Source organism: Chlorocebus sabaeus, chromosome 26 (assembly GCF_047675955.1).
Source record: "Chlorocebus sabaeus isolate Y175 chromosome 26, mChlSab1.0.hap1, whole genome shotgun sequence".
NCBI classification, from domain to species: domain Eukaryota; kingdom Metazoa; phylum Chordata; class Mammalia; order Primates; family Cercopithecidae; genus Chlorocebus; species Chlorocebus sabaeus.
The window spans coordinates 20,814,183-20,836,335 of record NC_132929.1 but is presented as its reverse complement, the minus strand read 5'-3'; the positions used below and the strand labels follow the sequence as shown (position 1 = coordinate 20,836,335).

Here is a 22,153-nt window from a genome sequence, read left to right as displayed (position 1 = left end):
GCCGGGGTGGCTGAGGATCGGCGGAGCTGGATGAGTGAGGTTCGTGAAGGCAAGAAGCAGAGCACAGAAGCAAAGATTTTAAGAGGAAAGAAGACATCTGAAGGCAACACTACCCTAAACCACAGGTTAGATCAGAGTTTAGGACCTGACGTTAGCCCTCGCCCATCATGCACAGGCGTTCATTGCAGAAAGGGAGTTTACTGGGGAAGGAGGGATTCATTGTGGAAGGGTGCTGCAGGTCCCTAGCTCCCAACTCAGGAACCTCTTTCCCTTGCCTGACTCCTGGAGGAGAAGCGGAGCCTGAGGGATTGGGGGCGGGGGTCCGGGTGGTGGAGGTGAGACATTAGAGATATTGGGCGCACCCTGGGAGGCTGGACCAGTCCTGCCCTGGACTGACATGCCCCAGAAGACTCCTGCCCATTGGGTTTCTATGGTCGGGGGTTAACTCTGATGGGGTGGTGGATGGGGAAGTGTCAATGCCTCCAGAGCTGCCGATTGTCCTGTAAAGAGTGGCGTTTGGATGCAGGCCCTCAGTGATGCTTCTAACAGCTACTTTTCAGAAGTGGAAACAGCTGGCGCTCCTCCTCCAGTGCTGGCTGTAGGAACAAGAGGGGAGGGATAGAGGACGCCCTAACAGTGGCTTTCCCATACTACCTACCAGCCCCACCCTCACCCCGCAGGCTGCAGGGCTGGCATGCTCCGTGCAAGACCAGAGACTCTGATGCTCCTAGGAGCTCTTCTGACTGGACCCCTGGATCCAGCGGGCAAGTATCAGGCTCCTCTAGCGGCGGGGTGTTCCCCAGGATCCCCTGGGAGGTGGGGAGGAGAGAGGTGCGGCAAGCGGCTCCCTGAGTGAGACTGGAAGGTCATTTCGCCGCGCAGCTCAGCGGGATGGGAAACTTCTCAGTGCGGCCGGACACTTGGGTCCCGTTAGGGGCGCTCCGTGAGCTGGGGAAGGACTGGCCAAGGCCTTTGTTGCCAGGGAGGGGTAGCTGGGAGCGTAGTGCTGAGGCGGCCCTTCTCTGTGCCCACAGGCAGTCAGGACGCACTCTCACTGCCCTGGGAAGTGCAGCGCTATGACGGCTGGTTTAACAACCTGAGGCATCACGAGCGTGGCGCTGTTGGTGCGTTCTGCGGGCTCGGGTGTGCTGGGGCCGTGGCTCGCGAAGGTCAGGGGCGCGGGAGGCCCTGAGAGGAGAATACGCGGGGAACACGCGCCCAGCAGCCCTGAGAGGAGAATACGCGGGGAACACGCGCCCAGCAGCTCCGCTGCCTACACAGCGCAATCTTACTCGCTCCTGGGCCCAAGAGACCCTTGCGAGAAGGTTCTGTCAGTGAAGGGGGATGGGGGTTGAGGGAGGCTTAGGGCGAGGTTTGGGTGATCCTTGGGGATGGAGTGCTTAGACAGAGCCCCACTCCCTGCCTCCGCAGGCTGCCGGTTGCAGCGCAGAGTACCAGCCAATTACGCCGACGGTGTGTATCAGGCTCTGCAGGAGCCGCAGCTGCCCAACCCGCGCCGGCTCAGCGATGCAGCCACGCGCGGCATAGCTGGGCTGCCGTCGCTCCGCAACCGCACCGTACTGGGGGTCTTCTTTGGTGAGGGCAAAGGGGGAGACCAGTGGGGTTGATCTGGCGCTCTGCTCAGCCTTGGGGAGGGGCCAGATCCCCTCTGCGAGTCCACAGGAGACCCATCCGAGACTCTCAACCACTTCCTCTCTCTCTAAGCAGCACTTCAAGACTGCCTTCATCTCGGAGAGATTTGGGATGTTGATACAGAGATATTCACTCCCCTTTCTCTTACGCCTTACTCCAAACTAGGGATGTCACTGGACCCCCATTATGGCTCTTGGGAACTGAGCTCCCCAGCCACTGCTCTCCTCACCATGTGTTTGTAACCATCTTACCTCTCCCTAGCCCAGAGGGAGGAGGACTGACTTGGGGTACTCCTACATAAATTATATCATTTTGATTCTCACAACAGCTTTATGAATTGGATAGGAAGGGAACTCACTATAGTCTCACTTTGCAGATTAGAAAATTGAGGCTCCCTGGGGCTAACCTGCAGAGCTGGTGGCGGAGCTGGCACTGGGACCTCTCTCTTTTGGCACCTGAGGACCCTTGGAGGCCGCCCAGGCCGTGGGGAGAGCGCGATACGGACCGTTTGTCACCTATTTGCACCCCATGCCCGCAGGCTACCATGTTCTTTCCGACGTGGTGAGCGTGGAAACGCCCGGCTGCCCCGCCGAGTTCCTCAACATCCGCATCCCGCCCGGAGACCCCGTGTTCGACCCCGACCAGCGCGGGGACGTGGTGCTGCCCTTCCAAAGGAGCCGCTGGGACCCCAAGACCGGACGGAGCCCCAGCAACCCCCGAGACCTGGTGAGGGGGGGAAGGCGGCGGGAAGGAGCCGCACCCCAGTCGGTTGGGACCCAGGCTGCGGGCCTGGCAGGGCCTGGCGGGGAGGGGCGCCCACTCCCCAGTCGCGGACAACCGCCAGGCCCCGGCCTTCCCTGGCCTGCCGCCGCCCACCCCCTCCCCGCCCCCTTACACCTCAGTTCACCCGCCGCGTGCCCCGCAGACCAACCAGGTGACGGGCTGGCTGGACGGCAGCGCCATCTATGGCTCCTCGCACTCCTGGAGCGACGCGCTGCGGAGCTTCTCCGGAGGACAGTTGGCGTCGGGGCCTGACCCCGCCTTCCCCCGAGACTCGCAGAAGCACCTGTTAATGTGGGCGGCGCCCGACCCCGCCACCGGGCAGAGCGGGCCCAGGGGGCTGTACGGTGAGGCCGCGGGGGCGGGACGGGACCGGCTGGGGGTCTGCGAGTGTGGGCTCCCCGGATCAGGCTACCGCTCATCTCTTCCCCTGCGCCCCCACGTCGGATGCAGCCTTCGGGGCGGAGCGAGGGAACCGGGAGCCCTTCCTGCAGGCGCTGGGTCTGCTCTGGTTCCGCTATCACAACCTGTGCGCGCAGAGGCTGGCCCGCCAGCACCCAGACTGGGGGGACGAGGAGCTGTTCCAGCACGCGCGCAAGAGGGTCATCGCCACCTACCAGGTCAGCTGTCCGCGCCCCGCGACGTCCCCCCTTCCGCAAGCAAGTCCACGGGAGATTCCGCTGCCCCACGGAGCTCCCCATCTGTGGACAACCTCCACCCAGAAACCCCTCCCCAGACAGCCGAGGTCTAGGGAAGCCCCAGTAAATGATAGGGAGGCACGCGCTGTTTATAGGAGAAATCTGGCTGGTGATTATTATTTTTCACCTCCCAACCCCCTGCTCCCCCAAATCCCCTGGTTCCTTGAGGAGGCAGGCCTCACACTGCGCCTGTTTGAGTTGCTTCTCCCATGACTGACCCTGCCTGGTCCTCATCTCCACCTGGAAGCCGTCCTTGGGCTCAGACCCTTCCAGGCCCCGCCCCATCCAACTGTTGCCCCCCCCCCCCCGCCCCCCCTCCCCCCGCCTCTCTCTGCCCCTCAGAACATCGCTGTGTATGAGTGGCTGCCCAGCTTCCTGCAGAAAACAGCCCCGGAGTATACAGGTGAGGGAGTGGGGGTGGGAGGACACCTGTGTTGAGAATCCTGAGGGGATAGGAGACAGGTGGGTGTGATGGGAGGATGTGGAGGCAAGGAGCCTATCTCCCTATCATCTCCATCTCCTTCCTGCAGGATACCGTCCTTTCCTAGACCCCAGCATCTCCCCGGAATTTGTGGTGGCCTCTGAGCAGTTCTTCTCTACCATGGTGCCCCCTGGTGTCTACATGAGGTGAGGGAGGGGCTGGCAGAGAGGGGGCATCACACCGAGAAAGGTGCAGAATGAACTGCCTTGGAGGCTGGGGCCTTTCACACTCCTTTGCAGTTTCACTGGAGAATGGGAAGAAAAAATTTGGGGCCCTGAAACAGAACCCTAGGGTAAGATGTGTGGGCTTAGTAGGGAAATCTCCCCAGCTCTCCTAAGGGCTGAAATTTGGTTGCTGGGTGTAGGATTTGTCCAGCAGCTGAGTCATTCCCTTCCCTCCTCTCTCCACCCTACCTGGACTAGGAGCACACACTATCTTCAGTAAACACACATTGCCAAATGTCTGCCATGTTCAAGGAAGTTCCTGGGCCGCTGCTCAATCCTATGAACCCCCACTGAGTCCCTCAGCCCACTCAATCCCATCCTTGACTCTTCTCTGAATTCCCTCATCACATCCTTTGTTCTCCATTTCAGAAATGCCAGCTGTCATTTCCGGAAGGTCCTGAACAAGGGTTTTCAAAGCTCCCAAGCTCTCAGGGTCTGCAACAACTACTGGATTCGGGAGGTCAGACTGGGGTCAGGGTCACGGGAAGATGGGTCAAGGTCAGTCTTCACACAGGCTGGGAAAAGCAACAATCCCAGTTCTTGGGTGTTGCTACCCCAGGTTCATGGGAGCTGAAGGATAGAGGAAATTTTCCGGGGACAACAGCTCAAGAGAGTCTGGAACTGGCCAAGGGCTCTTTGTCCTGGGGTACTAAAGTGGCCCAGGCTGAGAGAGACTGAGTTTTGGGTAGGGGCCCTAGAGCCTATCTTCAGTGCATTGTTTACTTCCAGAACCCCAATCTGAACAGTACCCAGGAGGTGAATGAACTGCTGCTGGGAATGGCCTCCCAGATTTCGGAGCTGGAGGACAGGATAGTGGTTGAAGATCTGAGGGGTGAGCTCAGAGCCAGAAAGGGTGGATGGTAAGGGGCCAGGAAGCCTGAGGATCGTTCTGGGTTCATCAACAGCAGAACTAGGGCACCCACGATGCAGGAACACAGATACAAACAGAGATTTCAAGGAGTCATAAGAAGAAAATGAACTTTGAACTTTTTTTTTTTTTTTTGCTTAATTTACAGTTTTGTGTTGCTTTTATTTTAAATTAATTATGAGTATTGGGGAGGGGTGGTACCACAATCTCTTTGGTGCTTAGTTAGGTCTCTAAATTTTTTCATTCAGCCCTGTCTTGAAATTAGGGAGGCATAGGACAGGGTATTTACTGCTTGGTGACTAGAACAGTCTTGAGTCTTAGAGGAGGGGTCTTACTGGAAAAACTGGCCCTGATCACATATGGTGACACTGTGTGGTCACCACACAATGGTCAGCATGGGCACAGATCTCATGTGGATCGCTGGGGGTAGCCAGGAAGGAAGAACCATAGTGCTAATAGTTGGATACAAGGCTGCAGGGCAAAAAAGGGTGGAGAGGACAAAGCCCAAAGTCTGGTCTTCTCTCCTCTTCAGATTACTGGCCTGGCCCTGGCAAATTCTCCCGTACAGACTATGTGGCCAGCAGCATCCAGCGAGGCCGAGATATGGGGCTGCCCAGCTATAGCCAGGCCCTGCTGGCCTTTGGGCTGGACATCCCAAGGAACTGGAGTGATCTCAACCCTAATGTGGACCCCCAGGTCAGGAATACTAACGATAATAATGGCAGCTCAAGCTTTCCTATGGCAATACTGTTCCAAACCTTTACATATGTTGACTCATTTAGTCTACATAATAATATCATAAGGTACATATAATCATTTTCCCCATTTTACTGATGACATAGTTGGTAAATGGTAGAGGCAGGACTTAAATTCAGCCATATGATTCCAGAATCTATTCCTAACCACTGCATTGTACCATGACTGCAGGGTGGCTTCTGGGTTGGGTGCCATTGTCCTGTTGCTGCAGGGTCCCACTCCAAAGGCTGGGTGCCCCTGAAGCTGCTAATCATTGAGGTCAGGCAGGCTGGTGATAATCATAGGATACACTCCTCGGGCACCTGACCGTGGTCTTACCATGGGTAGGGACACACTGATCCTTCCACCAGACTTGTCCTGCCTGAGGGGGCTTGCCTAGGAAGAGGAAATCAGGCCTGAGCAGCAAGCCAGGCAGTTGCTGGGGTCCTGTGTCCCAGGGATGGGGCAACAGTGGCTGCCCTCCTCAGCAAACATACACTCACCCCTTATCTTCTGTGGTGCCCCAGGTGCTGAAGGCCACAGCTGCCCTGTACAACCAGGACCTATCCCAGCTAGAGCTGCTCCCTGGGGGGCTCCTGGAGAGCCATGGGGACCCTGGACCCCTGTTCAGTGCCATTGTCCTTGACCAGTTTGTACGGCTGCGGGATGGTGACCGCTACTGGTTTGAGAACACCAGGAATGGGTAAGGCTTGCCTGGGTCCCCACCTCAGATTCCTCCTCAGCCTGGGCCCTAGACCCTCTGTCTGGCCTTAGACAGCCCTTATGAGCCCTTGATTCCTAGTCAGCCCACCACACCCTTCCTAACCCCTCTGGGTCTCTTTTTCTTTTCTTTTCTCTTTCTTTCTTTTTCTCTTTCTTTCTTTCTTTCTTTCTTTCTTTCTTTCTTTCTTTTTTTTTTTTTTTTTTTGAAACAGAGTCTAGCTTTGTCACCCAGGCTGGAGTGCAGTTGTGTGATCTTGGCTCAATGCAACATCCACCTCCCAGGTTCAAGTGATTCTCCTGCCTCAGCCTCCTGAGTAGCTGGAATTACAGGCATGCACCAACATGCTCAGCTACTTTTTTTTTTTTCACTAGAGACGGGGTTTCACCATGCTGGTCAGGCTGGTCTCGAACTCCTGACCTCAAGTGATCCACTCCACTCATCTTGGCCTCCCAAAGTGGGATTACAGGCATGAGCCACTGCACCTGACCCCTCTGGGTCTCTTTTCTCACCTGGCTTCTTGGGTCTGGGGTTGCTGGAGGCCTGCATCCCCTTCCCATCCCAGTGACTTCTACTTCCTCCAACTTAGGCTGTTCTCCAAGAAGGAGATTGAAGAAATCCGAAATACCACCCTGCGGGACGTGCTGGTCGCTGTTATCAACGTTGACCCCAGTGCTCTGCAGCCCAATGTCTTTGTCTGGCATAAAGGTGAGTGGCCTGGGAGAACACAAGTGAGTGACAGTGGCCAGAGAAGGATCAAGATTGAGGGTGCGGTGGAATCACTTGGTGCTGTCCAGGGAGCCAGGCACCTTCTGTGTTGGGCTAGGGGGCCTGCATTTGGCTGCCTCCCACACTAGGGACCTCAACGAGCACACAAGCTGCACCCTACAGTCAAGAAGGGGTGGATGGGGTAGATGCCAAGAAACAGGATGTGGATGGGGACTTTGTGAGGGAGACAGTTTCAGGGAGGTGGGCCTGGGGAAGACAGATGATACCTTGATCCTTTATAGGTTAGAGGGGAAAGGGGTCTGGCCACACAGCGGGATCCTCAGACTTTGAGATCTTCCATGCCCTCTCCCTCAGGTGCACCCTGCCCTCAGCCTAAGCAGCTCACAACCAACGGCCTGCCCCAGTGTGCACCCCTGACTGTGCTTGACTTCTTTGAGGGCAGCAGCCCTGGTTTTGCCATCACCATCATTGCTCTCTGCTGCCTTCCCTTAGGTGAGCTCTTAGGCAGCCTCTCTGCAGACTGGCCCTGCCCCTTGTTTCCCGCTGGCCTGAGGGGCTGGCTATTTGGTACGGTTTCAGACCAGGCTCAAGGAACCTCCGGAAGGGAGGGACCATAGCCGAAGCCACAGTGAAGCACTAGTTGAGGAGCTCCCTCCTCACTGGCTCCTTCTGATCCCCTTCAGTGAGTCTGCTTCTCTCTGGAGTGGTGGCCTATTTCCGGGGCCGAGAACGCAAGAAGCTACAAAAGAAAGGCAAAGAGAGTGTGAAGAAGGAAGCAGCCAAAGATGGAGTGCCAGGTGAGAAGGGGCTGGGCAGAGGAGGGAGAAGGGAGCGGGGAGGGGAGAGACAGGAGCTGGGAGAAAGAACCAAGTTACAGAGTGAGAGGAAAGCCAGGGCGCCTTTAGGGTCTTCACAGTGGAATTGACCTGAAGGCGGGGACCTGGGGACATCTACTGAACTACTCAGCCCAATCCTCCCTTCCCCAGCGATGGAGTGGCCAGGCCCCAAGGAGAGCAGCAGTCCCATCATCGTCCAGCTGCTGCCAGACAGGTGTCTGCAGGTCCTGAACAGGCGTCTCACTGTGCTCCGCGTGGTCCAGCTGCAGCCTCTGCAGCAGGTCAACCTCATCCTGTCCAGCAACCGAGGATGCCGCACCCTGCTGCTCAAGATCCCCAAGGAGTATGACCTGGTATGGCTTGTCCTGCCTCCCCTGCCTGGGCTGCCCTCACACGACTCCATTATCACAAGCGAGGCCACCTCAGCTATAGACCTCACCTATGACAGCTGCTGCTGGGGAGAGGGACTCCTTTCAGAGGCCCCCAGACTCAACCTGGCCCCCTTCAGTCACACACCTGGCCCCAGCCTGGATGGATGGGAAGGAGCTTTTCTCCCCTCCCCTCAACCCGAGATCCGTTGAGGGGAGGCTGAAGCAGAAGGTCCAGCAAGCTCCCTGCATCGGTGCCGCCTTCCTCCCACACAGGTGCTGCTGTTTAGTTCTGAAGAGGAACGGGGCACCTTTGTGCAGCAACTACGGGACTTCTGTGTGCGCTGGGCTCTGGGCCTCCATGTGGCTGAGATGAGTGAGAAGGAGCTATTTAGGAAGGCTGTGACAAAGCAGCAGCGGGAACGCATCCTGGAGATCTTCTTCAGACACCTTTTTGCTCAGGTGCCATGATCTGTGCCTTTTGGAGATGGGCCCAGCCCAAGAAATGGAGGAAACTTGGGCTGGATAGAACACCCTGTGGGTGAACTAAGCTTCCACTCTGTGGTCTGGAGAGAAATAGTCTTGCTTGAATCCTGGCATTGCCACTTTACTTAGCCCTGTGACCTTAGGCAAGTCACATTATCACTGTTCTGTATCTCTGTTTCCTCATCTATAAAACAGTGATGAAAACTGTATCCATCCCACTGCATTGTTGTGAGGATTCGGTGAGATCATCTACATGCGTGGTCCACAGAGGTTGGGCCCTGGACCCAAGGCCATCAGCCTCACCTGGGAACATGTTAGAAAAGCACCTACCTAGTCAGACTGAACCAGGAACTCTGTGGGTGGGGCCTGGCAATCTGTGTTTTAACAAGCTCTCCAGATGATTCGGATACACTCTAATGTTTGAAAAACATTGTTTTATGTACAGTGCTTATTGGCCCAAGTGCTGGGTCAGTTGTAGGCATTTAACAAATGGTTGTGGCCAGGTGCAATGGCTCATGCCTGTAATCCCAGCACTTTGGGAGGCCGACGTGGGCAGATCACCTAAGGTCAGGAGTTCGAGACTAGCCTGGCCAACATGGTCAAACCCCATCTCTACTAAAAATACAAAAATTAGCTGGGCATGGTGGTGGGCACCTGTAATCCCAGTTACTTGGGAGGCTGAGGCAGGAGAATTGCTTGAACCCCGGCGGCAGAGGTTGCAGTGAGCCGAGATCCTGCCACTGCACTCCAGACTGGGTGACAGAGCAAGACTCCATCTCAAACAAACAAACAAAAAACAATAAATGGTTGTCACATGTGACTTTTAAACATTTTGCACAATGGACAAATCATAGGCACATGGCAGCCTTATCTGAATTGGCAAGAGAGCACAGCCCCAGCCCCTGCCTGCCTGTCTACCATCATGTCTCTACACCTTCTGTCCCCAGTGTAGGCTCTCTCACTTTTCATTCCCCTCAACTTTGCACTTCCCCTTCCATACCCCAGCACCATGCCCACTGTATGAAGTTCCCGGTTCTTGGGCCCAGGGAGAAATGGGCAGGCTGCTAGAGATTTGATTCCCCCATCTCTAGGACAACAGAGGCCCCAGTCAGTATATCTAAGGATCAGGAGAACCTTCAGGGTTCAGCCTTTCTGATTTGGACTTTGGGGAGATGTGAAGGGTCACTGAACTGCTTCCAGCATAGGCTTCACCTCCTTCTCTTTCCCTCCCTCTGCTGCTGCCCAAGTGCAGGTGCTGGACATCAACCAGGCCGACGCAGGGACCCTACCCCGGGACTCCTCCCAGAAGGTGCGGGAGGCCCTGACCTGCGAGCTGAGCAGGGCCGAGTTTGCCGAGTCCCTGGGCCTCAAACCCCAGGACATGTTTGTGGAGTCGATGTTCTCTCTGGCTGACAAGGATGGCAATGGCTACCTGTCCTTCCGAGAGTTCCTAGATATCCTGGTGGTCTTCATGAAAGGTAGGGGGCTGGGAGGTGGCAGGCTATCCAAGAATCTAGGGATCTTTCAGCAAGGAGATGACCTGCATCCCCTTTTCTCTTCCCAGGCTCCCCAGAGGATAAGTCCCGTCTGATGTTTACCATGTATGACCTGGATGAGAACGGCTTCCTCTCCAAGGACGAATTCTTCACCATGATGCGGTATGGGGTGTGCCTTTCTAATCCTGAGACTTCCTGGTGTGTTTCAAACAGGAAAACAGGTTGAGTCAGAGGAGGGCTGGCAAAGAAGCTATGTGGTCATCTGTGTTGAGAGGTGGCCTAGACACTACATCCTAAACTCTCAGAGCATCCACCTTTAAATGTTTACCTGACTGGCTTCTGCCTCTGGGAGAGTCTCTGTCTGGACTGTCAACACCAGCCAGAAAAGTCTCCCTGGTTAAAAAACAAAAACGAAAACCCAACACCAATATGGCCAACAACAAAAATCCACGAATCCCTTTTGGGTGCCCTTGGATCTTTGTGAACTCTTTTACAGCATACCCAACACTGTGCTTTACCCAGTGAAACAGTGAATGGATGACCTTGGTCGCTGCTCCAATATTCATCACCATGATAGTCAGGAAGAGAAACGTGGAAGGCTTCTCCATATTCCAACCATTCTTTCTTCCTGCATCTTAAGCCATTTCTGGTTTTGTTGTGCCGGTAAAAAAACAGCTTTGTGCTTCTCATTCCTGAAGACAATGAATGCGTCAGTAACACAGCTCGCCTCCACGCCATAAGGGCAGGGCTTGTTCCCTGTTGAATCCAGCTTCTCCACACTGTGATTGGCACAGTGCAGGCATTTCATACATAACTGAGTAAGACAAAATGAAATAAGTGAGCAAATGAATACAAAGTATAGATGTAACAGCCCACATTATTGTAATTTTTCTATCCTGTTAAGCTGTAACATTGCGTTAAGCATTCGCCTTAACTGCTACAATCCTCATATAGTCCAGATACCCCGACCGGACAAGGGCTTCTGAAAGGGCAAAGCTATTGCGGTCTGCAGTTCACTGGGTATGTCATTGCAGGCCCAGCCCCAGGTGAGGCTCAAGGGAATCTAGGAGAGGGTCCCTGCCTCCAAGGGCTGAGTTCCCACCTTCTTTGTTTGTTTGTTTGTTTTGAGACGGAGTCACTCTGTCACCCAGGCTGGAGTGCAGTGCCATGATCTCAGCTCACTGCAACCTCTGCCACCCAGGTTCAAGTGATTCTCCTGCCTCAGCCTACCAAGTAGCTGGGATTACAGGTGTGAGTCACCAAGTCCAGCCAATTTTTGTATTTTTAGTACAAATGGGGTTTCACTGTGTTGGCCAGGCTAGTCTCAAACTCCTGACCTCAGGTGATCAGCCCACCTCAGCCTCCCAAAGTGCTGGGATTACAGGTGTGGGCCGCCGCACCTGGCGAATTCCCACCTTCTTGTCCTGTAACTCAGTGTGTATCTTGCTTACTGTCGGAGGGACGATGTTTTTAATGTGATGGCTGTGCTCACTGTGTTGTACCGGCCCAGGCCCAACATGGCACAGCATTGCTGCTGGACCTACACAAACTTGCATAGTGTGTCTGTTTCTGTCCCGAGGCACAAGCTGTGAATAGAGCTTGGCTATTGCAGGTGCCACTGTGGGTGCTGTCAGGTTGGGCATGGAGACGTTCCCGCCTGTGCCCAGGGTGTTGGCACAAGGAAGCAGCGGCATTGCAGCTAGGTCCCCTCCCTGGCACCCTGCTGCCTGGTGCCCCCACTGGACTATGAAAGGGGGAGCCCAGGGGTGATGTGGGAGGCATCAACAAAAGAGAGTGGACAGAAAACCTGCCACGAGAGAGGGCCATGCACACCCTGGACACAACCCTGCACTCAGTGGACTATCTTCCCAGTTGTAGGTGCCCCCTGTTTGAGGGCTGCTTTCTCTAATTGGTCAAGGTCACTTTCAATTCTGTTCTGCCTTTTGAGTCCATGGCCACCCCACCCAGCTTAGTGTCAGCTGCAGGCTGGATGAGTGCCTTCTCAGTGCCATTTCCTGGGTCACTAGTAACCACATTAGATAATCCAGGGCCTGCCCCACCCTGAACCTACCCAAGCCTGACCTTGCTGGGTGACAGGCTGCTGTGTCTCTGGTCCTCCGCCAGGTCTTTCATCGAGATCTCCAACAACTGCCTATCCAAGGCCCAGCTGGCCGAGGTGGTGGAGTCCATGTTCCGGGAGTCGGGATTCCAGGACAAGGAGGAGCTGACATGGGAGGATTTTCACTTCATGCTGCGGGACCATGACAGCGAGCTCCGCTTCACACAGCTCTGTGTCAAAGGTGGAGGTGGAGGTGGTGAGTGTGTGAGGAATGGTTGGCGTCAGGGAGCGGGGCATGTCCTCAAAATGAGAGTTCCCGGTGGGCAGGGCCCAGGGCTTATTCTTTTCTGAGTCCTTGGTACCTAGTACAGAACCAAGCACATGTAATTGGGGTGGCACATGTAGGTGTGCAAGTTGTCTACTGCACAAGGATGCCCACTGAGATCAAGGAGCAGGCTGAAATCTATCCTACACACTGCTCAAAGCCACGGGCATTGGTCTAGGAGATATCTGGCCAGAGGAAGAGGCATTGTTTCTTTTACACAAAGGACCTGCAGGGTTGCATCCACCTAAGAGGACATTCCCTTTCTTGCGCAAAGTTGTTACATTGTCTGCCCTGTGCACAGTGAGTGCTTAGTGTGGGGAAGGAGGGAAACAGGACTGGAGTCAGAGATCTGGACATGACTTTCCCAGAAGGGAGGAGGGTACAGTCTCCCATCCTACCCCACTGCCCTTGTGGGGAAGCCAGTCCTGCCTCTTGTTCTCTTCTCTAGGTATTAGAGATATCTTTAAACAAAACATCAGCTGTCGAGTCTCATTCATCACTCGGACACCTGGGGAGCGGTGAGCAGGAATGGGGCTCTGGCGGGTGGGCCTGGCTGAGCCCCCTGCAGAGAAATGAAGGGAGTAGGACTGGCTGATCAGCCTCGGGTAAAATCAGGCATTTGCCCTTTGAAAGTAGCTCTTGGTAGCACAAAAATTCCAGCTGCCTCTCTCACCCTATGCTGCTCGGATGCTTGGCTCTCTCCCTGCCACTCCAGGCCAGAATCATTCTACAAAACCAATCATGAGATCCTATTAATTCATTTTGCACCTTGCCCCCTGCCTGGTCCCAGGAGCCACTCCCTACCTCTACCCCATGCTCTGACCTGGGAGTTCTTCTCCTGGCTGCAAAGACAAGGGGAGAACAGCCCCATTTCTTTTTCTCAGCTCCCACCCCCAGGGACTGGGGCCGCCTGCCTCAGGAGCCCCAGAGCTGGGAGGCCCTGGACTGAAGAAGAGGTTTGGCAAAAAGTGAGTGTTTCCTGAATCCCTGGGCCCAAAGAGACATGGAGAGAAGTCTCAGGGTCCCTAGGCCCCACCTACATATCCTTGACATATAAGGGACCATCCCGAGTCTCATTCCATTTTTGTTCCTGACCTGACTGGGGGGTTATAGCGTTGAATGACTGTTCATCCTCTTCCAACCTCTGCACCCCGTTCTTCAGGCAAGGGTCCTGGCTCAACAGGATGATAGTAAGGGGTCTCTTGGCTCCTGCCTGCTTTGGGCACAGCCTTGAGGCCTGTGCTGGGATCAGGAAGAAAGAAGGATAGAACAGACAGGAGGAGGGGGAGTAGCAGGGAGACAGTGAGTGGGTGGATGGAGCAAAGGTGGAAGTCAAGGGTTGGAGGAGTAAGAAGCCCGCAGATTGCTTGTTTCCCTTCATCTGTTGTGGCCCATCCTGATGCCTGCCCGATCCCCAGGTCACCTTTCATGGGGTGGCATTAAGGGAAGGCCAGAGGGCCCTTACCACACTGCTGCCCTGCCTCCCCTTGCTATAGGGCAGCAGTGCCCATTCCCCGGCTGTACACAGAGGCACTGCAAGAGAAGATGCAGCGAGGCCTCCTAGCCCAAAAGCTGCAGCAGTACAAGCGCTTCGTGGAGAACTACCGGAGGCACATCGTGTGTGTCGCAATCTTCTCAGCCATCAGTGTTGGCGTGTTTGCAGATCGTGCTTACTGTAAGAGTTCCAGGCTGTGGGCAGTGGGCAGGGAGCAGGCCCGACCCTTGGAGAGGAGTGAAAAGCCCTCTGATCCTAAGAGTCTGCATAGGGGAGCCCAGGGCTCAGGACCCTGGCCTCTTGTGCCAAGCTGATCTAACCTCACTCCGGCCCCAGACTATGGCTTTGTCTCGCCACCCTCGGGCATTGCACAGACCACCCTCGTGGGCATCATACTGTCGCGGGGCACGGCGGCCAGCGTCTCCTTCATGTTCTCCTATATCCTGCTCACCATGTGCCGCAACCTCATCACCTTCCTGCGAGAAACCTTCCTCAACCGCTATGTGCCTTTTGACGCCGCGGTGGACTTCCACCGCTGGATCGCCATGGCTGCTGTTGTCCTGGCTAGTACGTGACTCCCAGGCTTTTTCCTCTTTGCTGCAGCACCCTGGGTTTAGTTGGGGGAAACAGTGGGGAGATGGAACTCCTTATACGTCCATCTCTCCTCCCCATGCCTCCTCTCCCTCGGGATCGGAGGCAGAGTCTGTCCTGGTTGGCATCTCTAACAGGGTCTGTCTCTTTCAGTTTTGCACAGTGCTGGCCACGCAGTCAATGTCTACATCTTCTCAGTCAGCCCCCTTAGCCTGCTGGCCTGCGTATTCCCCAACGTCTTTGTGAATGATGGGTCAGTTCTGGGGAAGGTTTCTCCTGGGACTCACAGGGCGGGCCTAAGGGTATAATAGAAAAAGAAATCGGCAGAGCACAGTGGCTCACACTTGTAAGTCCAACAGTTTGGAAGGCTGAGGCAGGAGGATCGCTTGAGGCCAGGAGTTCCAGACAAGCCTGAACAATAAAGTGAGACTCCATCTGTACAAAAAGTAAAAAGATTAGTGGGCCATTGTGGTGTACATCTGTAGTCCTGACTACTTAGGAGGCTGAGGCAGGAGGATCGCTTGAGCCCAGGAGTTTGAGGTTGCAGTGGGCCATGATCAGTACCACTGCATTCCAGCCTGGGCAACAGAGCAAGACCCTGTCTTTAAAAAAAAAAAAGAAAAAGAAAAAAAGAAATTGACAGTCCCAGACACTCAGCAAGAAGCTCAGTGCTAAGGTAGTCCCCTGTGGGAAGCTAAAAGGTAAACTTCTTGCCCTCAGGAAGGAAGCTGGCTGTGATTGGCCAGGAAAGGTGTTTGGGAGATGAAGTCAGAGACTCTTTCTCATATATGCCTGACACACAGCTTGCCATCTCTGCCTTCTATCCATTCACTGGGCAGACATTTATGGAGTGTGTCCCATGTGTCCACCCAGATGCCAGAATAGGGGTGTCAAGATACATGCAGTCATTCAACAACTACTTACCGAGATTTGCTGTGTGCCTTGTGTTCTAAGCCTAGGGATAGAGCAGTGAATGAAACAAAAATCTCTGCCCTATGGAGCTTACAGAATAATGAACCAGGGACTCAGGGAAGCAGGGGTCAACCACAGTAAGAGAGTTCGGGATAACACAGAAGGAAAAATTGCTGAGTGCAGAGGGTGGAACCGTGGACGGCTGGATGCCAAGTTCCTTGGAGGGATCCCTGACCATCTGGGTGGAGGCCCCATACCCTCAGCAGTCAGGGCCAGCAGGAAAGGAGTCATGCTGTGGTGTGACAGTGCTGGAGCCCCTCCTGCCCCCCAAGGTGCCTTTGCCCCCCAGGCTCAAGGTGCCTTTGCCCCCCAGGTCCAAGCTTCCCCAGAAGTTCTATTGGTGGTTCTTCCAGACCGTCCCAGGTAGGAAATGTGAGATCTGGGGGTTCTTTCTGAGGACTTCTGCTTTTGTCTCCATCTCTCTGTGAATACTCACTTGTCTATAGGGGCCATGGGATCTGTTTCTAGCCTTCAGGACAAGCCTCAGCTCCATTCACTCCAGGCAGTCTTTTCTGGGGGCCCTGGAGGGATGAGAGAGGAAGGAGGGCAGGATAGGGGAATGTGCTGTTGTCTTTTCAGCCCAAGCTGAAGTTCTGAGACTACTCACTGGCCCTGTCCTCCTGCCCCCAGGTATGACAGGGGTGCTTCTGCTCCTGGTCCTGGCCATCATGTATGTCTTTGCCTCCCACTACTTCCGCCGCCGCAGCTTCCGGGGCTTCTGGCTGACCCACCACCTCTACATCCTGCTCTACGTCCTGGTGAGGGACTTCCCTGGGCCAGCCCATGGAGCAGGGAGCTCAGGATGGGACAGGAAGGTGAAGGAAGGAGACTTGGATCCAAGATCTCAGAATGAGACCTTGAGATTTAAGACCCCAGACCTCAGTCCTATCTCCCCGGCACAGGCCTACTGCCTGGGCAAGAGGGGGTGCCGGGCAGGGGCCTGGCTGCGCCTGAGCTGTACTAACTGGCCATGTCTCCAGCTCATCATCCACGGCAGCTATGCTCTGATCCAGCTGCCCACTTTCCACATCTACTTCCTGGTCCCGGCAATCATCTATGGGGGTGACAAGCTGGTGAGCCTGAGCCGGAAGAAGGTGGAGATCAGCGTGGTGAAGGCGGAGCTGCTGCCCTCAGGTACTAGGCCCCGCCTGACATGGGTTGGGAGTAACAGAGGCCAAATCTTCAGACATGGGGAGACATCTCACCAGGCCCCCTGACCCCATTACTGCCTCTGACTCTGTGTCCAAAAACAAACAAAAAAAACCCACTCTCGGAGATTCCTGAAGGTTTCCTGATAGAAGTAGACCAGGAAGGGCTGTGCTTAGCTCCCTGGAGACTTGCAGATGGTAAGAAGTGACCCTGAGAAGAGGTAGCTGAAGGTGCATACAGAGGGGTTTGAGGATGAGAAAGGCCCCCACACGTGTGGCCTGGGTACAGGGAAGCGCAGGGCAGGAAGCCACGTATGCCTGTCCTGTTCCTTCTCTCAGAGACAGACAAATGCCCAGATTGCCAGCCTGTTGTTGAGAGTCAGTGTTGGCCAAAGTCGGGATTGGTATCATCATAGAGGGTGGCAAAAGATGATTTTATGTATCCCAGGACTGTCCAACCTTCAGGACTCACATTGTAAAAAAATTAATGTCACTGCAATATTATTTCAATTGAGATTACTTAGGGACAAAATCTCAGCATGGAGTTAGTATGCCTTTCTACTCTCTAGCACTTGCTAATCTCCTTTTATTAACAGAGAGATCAGGCCTGAGACTCAGCTATGGTCAGATAACAAACAGTATCCAGCTAAAATTTGGTAACAAAATATGTTGTTTTCTACATGGAACACATGATACTGGTTTTCCACTTACCTTAGCAATAAAGTTCCCTGCCAAGATAAATTGAATCGGAAAAGTTAGTTGATTTAAAGAAAAGCGTTAGATAGATGATAGTACAGGAGGTGTGTAGAAAGGTAACCCTCAAATGGAGGTTTGATAGCCACTGAGATGGTCCTTGGTGAGCCTGAGTCCTTTTACCCAGCAGGCTGGTATTCAAGGCAGTGCTGTGAGGCCTGGGCCTTCCATGGGAAGAGGGAGTAGAGAGGAGGAGAGGGGCTGGAAGAGGGGAGCGGAGAAACCCAGCCCTTGCATTACCTGGAAAACAGAGAAGGGGACCCTCCTACTCCCAGCCCCAGGAGCCCCACCTGTTTAGACCATGTGACTACTCCCCAGGCCTCAGGCGTGTGGAGAGGACTGGCGCCTGTCAGTCCTCAGGTACCAGGAGCAGGCCTTCTGATCTGTGCTTTTCCCTGTCTATGACCTCCAGGAGTGACCTACCTGCAATTCCAGAGGCCCCAGGGCTTTGAGTACAAGTCAGGGCAGTGGGTGCGGATCGCTTGCCTGGCTCTGGGGACCACCGAGTACCACCCCTTCACACTGACCTCTGCGCCCCATGAGGACACGCTCAGCCTACACATCCGGGCAGTGGGGCCCTGGACCACTCGCCTCAGGGAGATCTACTCAGCCCCGAGGGGCAATGGCTGTGCTGGATACCCAAAGGTGCCTGTCACTGGGAACCCTGCTTTTGGGCCTCTGGCACTGGCAGAGGATCTCTACCCTTCCCCATCCTGAGACTAGAAGCTCCAGCCATCCCAAAGCCAGCCTGGGAGAGGACTGGGGTGCCTCAGAAAAGACTAGGATGTTCTGTATCCTCCCTCTGCCTGTTTCTCCGTTTCTGGCCTCAGAGCTGGGGCAGGGCCAGGCTCATTTCATCTCCCCCTCTCTTGGCAGCTGTACCTTGATGGACCATTTGGAGAGGGCCATCAGGAGTGGCATAAATTTGAGGTGTCAGTGTTGGTGGGAGGGGGCATTGGGGTCACCCCCTTTGCCTCCATCCTCAAAGACCTTGTCTTCAAGTCATCCTTGGGCAGCCAAATGCTGTGTAAGAAGGTGAGCATCCCTCCCTCATTCATCAAATGGGGCATAGGCGGCCGAATTGTGTCCCCACATCACAGTGGTGGAGCATGAGAGAAAGCTCCTGGCTCCAGGACTGAGTCTGAAGGGGTCATTCTTACCCAGTGGTTGAGATGCCAAACTTGGAGGGATGGTGGTGGTGTAGCCAGATGGGCCTCTGCTAGGACCTGTCAGTTGGAAGCCTGGGATCAGGCTGGTGGGTCCTGCCACAGCTTCGATGTCTGCAGTTGGTCTGGGGCTTTCCAGCCTCTCAGGTGAAGGCACCTGGGATGTAGGGAGGCTGAGCTGAGCTGGGTCCTGAGCTGCAGCCATGTGTCCCCAGATCTACTTCATCTGGGTGACGCGGACCCAGCGTCAGTTTGAGTGGCTGGCTGACATCATCCGAGAGGTGGAGGAGAATGACCACCAGGACCTGGTGTCTGTGCACATCTACATCACCCAGCTGGCTGAGAAGTTCGACCTCAGGACCACCATGCTGGTATGTCAGGGCCCAACAGGCAGGGCAACTTGGTGGACAGATGGATTGGCAGCATAAGGCAGGATGGCCAAGGCAGGTGGGTGGATGGCCAGGCTGAGCTGGCAGGAGGCACAGAGCTGGTGGCCCTGATCCTCAGCCTCCAGCTCCCTCCCCTCCCCAGTCTCTGTCTCCTGGGCTATGTGGGCTGGCTCAGGCTGAGTGCTGGCCCTAATTGTCTTTGGTCTGACCTGCCCCTGTGCCCCCCAGTACGTCTGCGAGCGGCACTTCCAGAAGGTGCTGAACCGGAGTCTGTTCACGGGCCTGCGCTCCATCACCCACTTTGGCCGTCCCCCCTTCGAGCCCTTCTTCAACTCCCTGCAGGAGGTCCACCCACAGGTCAGTCCCACTCCTTCCCATCCTGGGACTCTGGCCTTCCCCTGCCAGGACATCCTGGCCCAGAAGCACCCTGCCGCTCTGTTCTGAGCAGAGAACTCCACCCGCTTGCCTGGCCCTAGGATGGGGTCAGGTCTTAAAGGGGAACTTCCACCTCCTCCACCTTAAACCTCCTCCTCAAGGCCTGGATTTGAAGCCCTGGTCATTCCAGCCAGGCTCAGGAAGCAGCTTTTTCCAAGGAGAGTGAGCACCTCCAGGCTGCAGGGCCCACTCTCTCTCCAATCTCCTGACAGGTGCGCAAGATTGGGGTGTTCAGCTGTGGCCCTCCGGGAATGACCAAGAATGTAGAGAAGGCCTGTCAGCTCATCAACAGGCAGGACCGAGCCCACTTCGTGCACCACTATGAGAATTTCTGAGCCCGTCCTCCCTGGCTGCTGCTTCTAGTACCCTGCCTTCCCTTCTGTGCACCTAACTTGCCCAACCCTATTGGCAATCTCTCCATCAGAATCCACTTTGGGCCTCAGCTGGAGGACTGCAGAGCCCCTCCCAATATTGGGAGCAATATTGGCCCAGACAATTATACAGATGAGAAAAGGCAGGAGACTATGTTCTACAGTTGCAGTGCATGATGATCATAAGTCCACCTAGTTATCAACAGCATTCCTGCAGCCCTGCAGCCTTCCTGCCCTTACCAAGTGCACAATCAGTCAGGATCTCCCAAAGAAGATAAAGACCACGCCCCACCCCAGCTCAAGCCATGGTGGGTGTGGCAAGCAAAGTGGGGAGGGGACAGTCCCTGCTTGTGACAAGTGTGGAGGTGAAGAGGTACAACAGTGCTTGTCTCCAATGGCCCCCACATCTCCACAGAATCGATGCATTGCTTTGCTATTTGTTTGGCCCCACATTTGAGGGAGGAAGAGGCCAGGATACTCTGGCTGAGAATCTCCTCAGAGCCCAGTGCAGAAACTGTGATGCTTAGAACCTGGACAGCTCGACTGCCTCAACTCTGTCTCCAGGTCTTTAGCCTCTGGCTGCAAAAGGAGCAGCCCTACTTCTACCCCTTCCCGCCCCCAAAGTGTCAGCAACCTTGAGGAGGGCACCAGGAAACAAAGATGCCTCCCCAACCCTGATATTCCTGATGTCACCAGTGACACCCACTGCCCTGACCCCTGGGCAGGCCCCTCTCTGCATCTACTGGAGTGGTCCCTGGGCTCTGGGGCTGAAGGATTCCAGTCTCCCTGCCAGATATTCAGAACTCGCTCTCAATTCCCCTCTTCCACATGAGTTGGGCGACCAGCTGTCCTAGTTTGCCCAGGACTCTCCCTGTTTTAGCACTGAAAGTCTCTTGCCCCAGGAAACCCCATCAGTCCCAGACACATTGGGACAGCTGGTCACCTTACGCAAGAGCCAGTCTGAAACATCCCCTCCATACTCAGCTCTTTAACTTTTCTTTTCGTTTTCCATCTGGCTCTTTCCTAAAAAGCTGAACTGTAAAATATTTTACATCGACATATAATAAGTAGTCATGTACATATTTTACCATGACCCAGGTCAAGACATAGAACATTTCAACATTTCCAACACCCCAGAAAGTTCCCTTGTACCCGCTTCCACTTAGTCTCCCCCAGCTTCTAGAAGCAACCACTGACGTGATTTCTACCAAATCCAGTTTTGGTCATACTAAATGTACTCTTTTGAGATTGGCCTCTTTCACTCACCATAGTGCTTTTGTATTTCATCCACGCTTTTGTGTGTATCAGCACTTTGTTCCTATTCCATTATAGAGATGTCCTCCAGCTTGTTTATTCTTCTGTTGATGGACATTTGGGTTGTTTCTAATGTTGAATGATTATGAATAAAAATGCTGTGAGTTTTCTTGTACCTATGTTTTGGTGGCCATCATGCACTCATTTTTCTTGAGTATGTGTCTATGAGTGGAATTGCTGGGTCATACAGTTCTCCATCCAGTAGGACCTGTGGAGGGAGAGTTTCAGACCGGGTTTGTCTTCTCATTGGCCCCACTCTACCTCTTCAGCCAGGCCAAATACCTCTGGTTCCCAACCTCCTATGTTGAAGGTATCTCTCTGACAAGGCTGGAAGAGCACCAATCAGAAGTCAAGAGACCTGGATTCTAGTACCCAATTTATCTGTAAATAGCTATGGAGGGAAATCCCTTAACTCCTCTGAGCCTCTTCCTCATTTATTCAAATGTCTGTGAGATTATTGGGAAGTCAACAATATTGACCCAGACAATTATGCAGATGAAAAAAGGCAGAAGACTATGTTCTACAGTTGCAGTGCATGATGATTATGAGTCCACCTGTTTATCAACAGCATCATTCCTGCAGCCCTCCATCCTTCCTGCCCTTACTAGGTGCACAACCAGTCAGTAATCCTGAACTCCAGCCTCTTCAGTCTCAGCCTTAGCTTTACTCCCAAATCTGACCCTGCAGTTCCTCCCTATGTCTTTCTAAAAACTGTGCAAAATATTCATTCTATCTTCATTCACCCATCCTTGCTAGACTTGAGAATGGCATTAACATGGCTGTCACGATTATCCATAACACTCTCTGCTTAGCCTGACTTCCCTGCCATGCTGAGGATCTCCCAAAGACTTTGTCATCACCAAAGATGTATCCCCAGCCAACTCTTGCCCAAACCCCAGGCAATGCCAAGTGTATGTCCAGCTGGATAGAGGGACATACTGCCATTATCTTGAGTCAGTTCAGATGGCACTCAGCCTGTCTAGCTTCAGTCCTGACTCCACACACCAGTCAGATTGTAGATGTCAGCCCTAAGCATGTATTCATGTGATCTGGCTGCTCT

General features: G+C 54.3%; 1 protein-coding gene across 3 annotated transcripts; it reads left to right on the top strand.

Moving 5' to 3' along the window:
• The first annotated feature begins 17 nt into the window (after nt 1-17).
• DUOX2 (dual oxidase 2) lies at nt 18-21,198 on the top strand. 3 transcript variants are annotated; one of them, XM_038009937.2, is made up of 34 exons: nt 18-125; nt 681-768; nt 1,039-1,124; nt 1,432-1,596; nt 2,192-2,379; nt 2,579-2,780; nt 2,887-3,053; nt 3,474-3,534; nt 3,662-3,758; nt 4,206-4,296; nt 4,566-4,668; nt 5,237-5,400; nt 5,967-6,142; nt 6,750-6,868; nt 7,244-7,381; nt 7,573-7,686; nt 7,876-8,078; nt 8,370-8,555; nt 9,832-10,057; nt 10,144-10,237; nt 12,200-12,390; nt 12,908-12,977; nt 13,344-13,427; nt 13,956-14,134; nt 14,291-14,521; nt 14,699-14,798; nt 15,831-15,880; nt 16,148-16,275; nt 16,498-16,651; nt 17,831-18,063; nt 18,295-18,453; nt 18,800-18,955; nt 19,202-19,330; nt 19,621-21,198. In XM_038009937.2, exons 2-34 carry the CDS (start codon nt 695-697, stop codon nt 19,741-19,743), a joined length of 4,641 nt encoding a protein of 1,546 aa, XP_037865865.1. In that variant the 5' UTR covers nt 18-125; nt 681-694; the 3' UTR covers nt 19,744-21,198. The 3 variants fall into 3 exon arrangements, with proteins under 3 accessions (XP_037865865.1, XP_072868231.1, XP_072868232.1); XM_073012130.1 differs by having other exon boundaries at nt 16,148-16,651; XM_073012131.1 differs by lacking the exon at nt 7,244-7,381 and having other exon boundaries at nt 16,148-16,651.
• Nucleotides 21,199-22,153: the final 955 nt, after the last annotated feature.

Excerpts from the sequence above, each read along its gene's own strand:
- DUOX2 (XM_073012130.1), top strand. The coding sequence starts at position 695 with ATGCTCCGTGCAAGACCAGAGACTCTGATGCTCCTAGGAGCTCTTCTG. Across the intron at positions 8,556-9,831 it reads TCAGACACCTTTTTGCTCAG|GTGCTGGACATCAACCAGGC; the intron begins GTGCCATGATCT and ends GCCCAAGTGCAG. Across the intron at positions 10,238-12,199 it reads GAATTCTTCACCATGATGCG|GTCTTTCATCGAGATCTCCA; the intron begins GTATGGGGTGTG and ends GTCCTCCGCCAG.